This window comes from Lactuca serriola, chromosome 9 (assembly GCF_051521515.1).
Source record: "Lactuca serriola cultivar US96UC23 chromosome 9, Lser_US96UC23_V15, whole genome shotgun sequence".
NCBI classification, from domain to species: Eukaryota; Viridiplantae; Streptophyta; class Magnoliopsida; order Asterales; family Asteraceae; genus Lactuca; species Lactuca serriola.
In genome coordinates, this window is record NC_136416.1 from 50090710 (window position 1) to 50096839 (window position 6130).

The following is a 6130-nucleotide window of genomic DNA, read 5'->3' on the forward strand; positions in this document are numbered from 1 at the left end:
AGTGCTAAGGGAGGAACTCAGGGTGATTATAGTGCACACATGTGATTGTTCCGCATTTTCATGACTACTATGACATTTTATGATGTATTAATACACTTTGTTACAAGATTTTTTATGATAATGTTTGGGAAACTGTTTTACTAATTTAAAAATGAAATTTTTAGGTCATATTTTTGGGACGTTACACTCATTTTACTCAGAACCAATACTTATATACCAGTCTGGTTTCCAATCCTACAAAATCTCGTTAACTGGTTCCCGGGTTTTCTGGGTCCAGGTCTATCCGAGCCGGGTTTGGACTCACTTTCATTCCTACCTTAGAACAAAAGAAATGTTTTTAATGTTTCATTACCTATGCTTCAGTTCATGATTCTTGTCCTCCACATAACCGTAGAACCTATCTTTGATTGTTCAATGTTTACCTACCTCTCACATTATAAAATCATGCCACAGAAGCAGTGATGATTTCTGATCCAAGTTAAAGCTAATATCCTCACAAAAACATTTGAGTCCTCCTCTCGTAAAAACCTTACAAAAGCAAAATGTTTCCTAATATTGGATAGTTTGTGAGCAATATACACATCATATTCGACTTCAAACTCCTCACAACATTTCAACAAATACTTCTCAGACATGGTGATCGGAAAATTTGTTACGTAAATACCCACATAAAGCTTCTCGATAAATTTTAAATTAGGTTTATAACGTGAAGAATTGTGAACGTAATCCTCTGTACTTTCAACATGTGTTCCTTGTTTTCAACTTCCATGTTTAACCCATTTGTAGTTTCATTGGATCTCATAAACTTCAAAAGTGTCTCCCATTTAACCATCAACACCCCCCCCCCCCCCCCCCCCCCCCCCGCGGACGTTGACTAGGGTTCAAGGATATCATATCTCAATGGTGTTGGCTTTTATGAGAGGCTTTACATATAAGAGAAATTCATTTTAATGGGTAAAAACTTAGAAAGTATTGCATTTTCTAAGGGAAGCATGTGTTTTTTTTTTCTTTTTTAACATACAATCAGTGACGTAGCCATGATCAAAGTAAAGAGTATCTCAAACCGATGGGTTCGGTTTCTCGGTTTTCCAAACTCGGTTTCGGGCTTAAACCCAAGCCCATTCAAAAGTTTAACTTGGTGGGAATTGAAAAGTGTGTTTCTTATATAATAGATGTATATAAGCTATGTTTTATGTTATGAGTGATGTAACACAATTTTAGAATTTTAAAAAACAAGTTGAAAAACTAATAAACAAAATAAAATATATCCATGTAAGAGCCAAGATTCCAAATAAGGACCTCAAAGTTAAAAGTTGAGCTTTGTACCACTTCGACAAGTAAGTACTTATTTAATTTTCACGGCATCATAATATAATAGGTATATTTCATTGCGAAAAAGAAATTTAATGTCTGGAAAAAAGATTTAAACTTGAAACCTATAGAAACACCCCATAATGCCTTAACCATCTAAACCAACTACAACTGGTGTTATTACTTTACTAAACATATGAATATTATTTATACATATACTACATAAACGAAATTTTTCTAAAAAAAATTACAGTAATGGGATTTTTTTAGAGGTATCTCAAGATACCCTGAGATCTATTATAGATCCGTCCATGGATACAATGATATTTTTAACATTAACATAGTCATTTCACTAACATCTACATATCTTTATTATCATAATATAACATCAATGGTAAACTCTTGATCACCCACAACAAGGGAATGAGACCCTTCTTCTACGACCATTAACCCATCTTCTCTAACCCTACTAAAGTCTTCACAAGGCTTCACAACAAACTCAACTTCCCCTCTTCCCATTCGTCCCAAACTCACTCTCCGAAACCCCACCAACTGTTTGATAAAATGTCTATTCCGATCCTCACCATTATCATCCCACCTCACAAATAGCAACACGGTGTGATTACTCGCCTCCCCATCATTCTCAACATCAATCCCCACCGTGAACTCAGCTTTCTCACACAAATCCTCCCGAATCTCAGAAACGGACATATAACAAGAGCCTAATTCTTGATTTGGGCCAAGAGAAATCTTGTTTTGGGTACTTGAAACAAACTTGTAGGCATGATTCGAGTAACTAAGCCCATACCCAAATTCAAAAACGGGTTTCCCGTTATAGAATCGGTATGTTCGACCTGGGTAGCCCAATGACGGGTCGGGTCTCATTCGCATATCCGTCATTGCCACTTTTGCAAATTCCCTTGGATACCATGTCACCGGTAATCTTCCTCCTACAAAAGAAAATTGTTTTTTAATATATTGAATTAGAAATTTTTTTATGTTTGACTGAAAAAGTCAAAGTGGAAGTTCACCTGGATTGTGGTCACCGAAGATGATTTCAGTGAGAGCGGTGGCACCATCTTCACCAGGGTACCCGGCCCATAAAATTGACCCAATTTTCGGGTCATCTTTAGCGAACGAAACATCCACCGGACCTCCACAAAGTAAAACCAACAAAACCGGGTTTTTAACAGATTTAGCAATAGCAGACACCAGCGCCGATTGTTTCCCCGGAAGAACCAAATCAAGTCGATCGAGCTTCTCCCTTTCTTGAGTTTGATCCAAACCCATCACCATAATCACGTAATCCGCCATTTTTGCTATTCCAACAGCTTCATCAATGGCGACGGAAGTGCAGTTCACGGAATCAACACATCCCGGGTGGTAGTGTGTGTTCTTCACGTACTTTTCAAGTGCTTGAAGAATCGTGATGTTTTTACACGCCACACCTTCGTAGTTTCCGAGCAATGTTTGGGTGGAATTGGCGTTGGGGCCTATGACGGCGATGGAATTGGTTTTCGATTTCGAAAGCGGGAGAAGCCTATCTGAGTTCTTCAACAAAACGATGCCGCTTCGCGCAGCTTCTAGGGCTAGGTTTTGGTGTTCTTCAGAGCAAACATCGTCGGGTCCGAAGTTTCCATAGATTCCGGTTTTAGGATTTCCGTTGAACAAACCTAATCTCATTCTAATTGTAAATAGATTCTCTAAAGCTCTGTCGATTTCTGCTTCTGTTAATTTCTTCATTTCGATTGCTGATTTTGTGTATTTCTTCAAGTAAGAACCACAGTTGACATCCATACCTGCAATAAAAAACTCTTTAAGTTGTTCTTTACTGACTTGTGCTTTATCCATTAAAGATTGTACGTTGATAACTCTTTAAATTGTAAAGGTACAACTCAACAATGCATAAATTACCAGCTTTTATAACACTAGCAACAGCATCTTCAGGTAATTTGGAATATCCTTGAACATCATGCATAATGGCAACTGCATCACAATCTGATGCAATGTACCTGTGAATTGTGATCATAAAAACAAGTTAAAAAAGCACATCGTATGCAGAACAACTTGTACACAGTCGTACAAGTTGCTGATGCATATCTGTATCAAGATTATGCTTCCAAAGATTTTTTATGGGTACCCATTAAAGCTCCAAGCTTGACGAGCTGTTTTGGTTAAAAGGTTGTAATCAGCACAATTTGGTACGCCATTGACACGATTATAAGCACACATTATTCCACTCGCTTGCCCTTGTTGTACACACTGCTTAAATGGTGGTAAGTATGTATCTGCAAGATCTTGTTGAGTAATCTGCATATCGATATCTCAAGTTCTCAGCCCACAAAGTACAACCATCATTGCATAAAAAAATACAACGTACAACTCTATAATGCAGGAGGGAGGCCTGAAACCTGAGACGTACATTGGCATCAAAGTTGTATCGATTAGCGGTTTTCCAGTTATCCAAATCATTGGCAACGAAGTGTTTACAGCAAGCGGAGGCTTGAAGATGATCGGAATTTGGATCCATTTTTCCACCTTCAAAACTGTCACCTTGAATTCCTCTTACGTATGAAACTGAATAATCTCCGACAACCAATGGATCTTCACCGGGTGTCTCTTGTGCTCTTCCCCATCTTGGATCTCTTAACACGTTGATGTTTGGTGCCCAAAATGTTAGCCCCTTTGCTTGACCTACATTGTACATTGCTCTTGCTTCTCTCCCAATTGCCTACATAAGCATTGAAAACTCATCAGTGGAGTCTAATGTCATGCGTAATTTTGACTAATAGTCGACTATTTTGCTTGCTCTCCGTTTGAAGTATGGTAAAATGGAACCCTAGGTTTGCTAGAATTGTAGTGAACTATCGATCTTAAATCAAATTGGAAGAGAATGCTGCTTGATTTGTTGACTGATAACTATAATGAACGTGAAATCGAAAGAAAAAGAAAACCTAGATCATCAATAAGAATGGAAGACTGACCTGACCAATCCGATACCAAAGATGTGAATCAAAAGAAGCAGCTGTGAGGATGACTTGAGGGAACTGCGTAGAGGCGGTGATCGTTCCGTTAAATCTCACACCCTTTCCGTGTCGAGAAATGCCGTGCAATGCCTCCGACCACCACTCGTAAGCGGAGATCCCAAGGCGAGGAATCCCCGGCGCTCCGTTTACCAGCTGCAAAACTTTCTCGTCTAACGTAAGTCGTGAAACGACATCGTGAGCGCGGTTGGGAATCGGCAAACTGACGTTGCAGAAGGGGTATGGTGGTGTAGGTGATGAAGAATCGCATGAAAACGGAGGTTGGGGTGACTCCGCCGAGACGATGATCGTTATCATCGTCGTCGCGAAGCATTTGATCACGAAAGCAAGACCAATTCTGCTGTAAGTTATCATGTTTGTAGGGTTTTGGGTTTGAAGTTTTGCTAAAATCTCTCTTGATAACACGAATTCTCCACAGTCCACACGCTACGCATAGAATGGGGCGAAGAGGGGATAGAACTCAGTGGCTCAGTGGAGAAAGAGTGGCTCAGTGGAGAAAGCATTTGTTGCAGGCTCTTCATATCACCATGATTTGATTTTTAAGTTTCTTCAATAATTATATATTTTAATAAAATTTTAATTGTATTCCCGTAATCATAACAATAAATATTTTTATTTAGCTGAAAATTACAAATATAACAAAAAAATAATAATAATTTAACTAAAAATAGCTGAAAGAAACAATTAGATTTTTTTAAAAACAATCAGTTCTAGAGATTATATTCAAGAATATTAACGTAAATAAATAAAACACTAATATAAAATATTTCAAACACTAACAAGAATATATAAAAAAAAATTAAATTGAACACTAATATGAATACGAAAATACATAATTAAAAGACTACTACAAAAAATAGACATACATAATTAGATAAGCAAAACAATTATTATTATTTCTTATTACATTTCACAACTAACAAACAAAAACTAAAAATTAGAAACACGATACATTTCAAAATCTTCCAAAATTATAAAACTAACAAAAAATCTAAAAATTAAAAATACAAGACATCTTTCAAAATATTTGAAGTGTCTTCGTGTGCAAAATCGGCTCACATCACTTTGTATTATACTATTATATATTGCTTGCTAGTCGGTTCCAAACTATCATCTTCATCTCCATTCATCAATTCATGTTTGATATTGTTATAAAATTTGGTTGAAAATCTCCATGTCTCTTGTTAAATCCTTAAACTTAGTTTATATTATCCAAAAAATATCGTTTAACTTAGTCTTTATTTTTATTTTTGTCTGGTAAACTCTACAACATAATTCATGGTGAAACATATTTGTCAAGCTGGCCGAAAATAATCCTACCATCAAATGTAGGAGAATGATGACAATAATATCATCATTAATGATAATCTAAAAACATGCGTGTATGATTTCCTCTTCTACAATCCACTGAAAGGGTACATTGCCGACATTTTGAGTTGTGAAAAAAAATTGAGTCTTACACCCCGCTCCCGAGTTGATGCAAAGAAAAAAGAGAAGAGAAAAATAAAGGAAATGAAAATAAATTTGTCTTTTATGCTCCCAAGTTGGAGAGAAATAGACGGAAAGTTAAATATTTTATTCTTTTTTTTCAAATCCTCCCAAATTGGAAGGGAAGTTAGGAGAGAAAATTATTCTTCCACTTCCTTCCTTTAATGAAACTCAAGAGCATCAATCTCTTTTACTTTCCTCTCATTTCTGTCCATTTCCTTTTTTTTTTCTCTCCTTGGATGTTAAGACATATTTATAGTGAGAAACAATTAATCTATCTAATTATA

At 36.5% G+C, this 6130-nt stretch overlaps 1 protein-coding gene across 1 annotated transcript; it reads right to left on the minus strand.

Moving 5' to 3' along the window:
• Positions 1 to 1468: 1468 nt before the first annotated feature.
• Positions 1469 to 4869, minus strand: LOC145074050 (putative beta-D-xylosidase 7). Its single transcript, XM_079020493.1, has 6 exons — positions 4296 to 4869; positions 3734 to 4042; positions 3452 to 3621; positions 3226 to 3323; positions 2343 to 3110; positions 1469 to 2261 (listed from the first exon to the last, which is right to left on the minus strand). Exons 1-6 carry the CDS (start codon positions 4707 to 4709, stop codon positions 1687 to 1689), a joined length of 2334 nt encoding a protein of 777 aa, XP_078876619.1. The 5' UTR covers positions 4710 to 4869; the 3' UTR covers positions 1469 to 1686.
• Positions 4870 to 6130: the final 1261 nt, after the last annotated feature.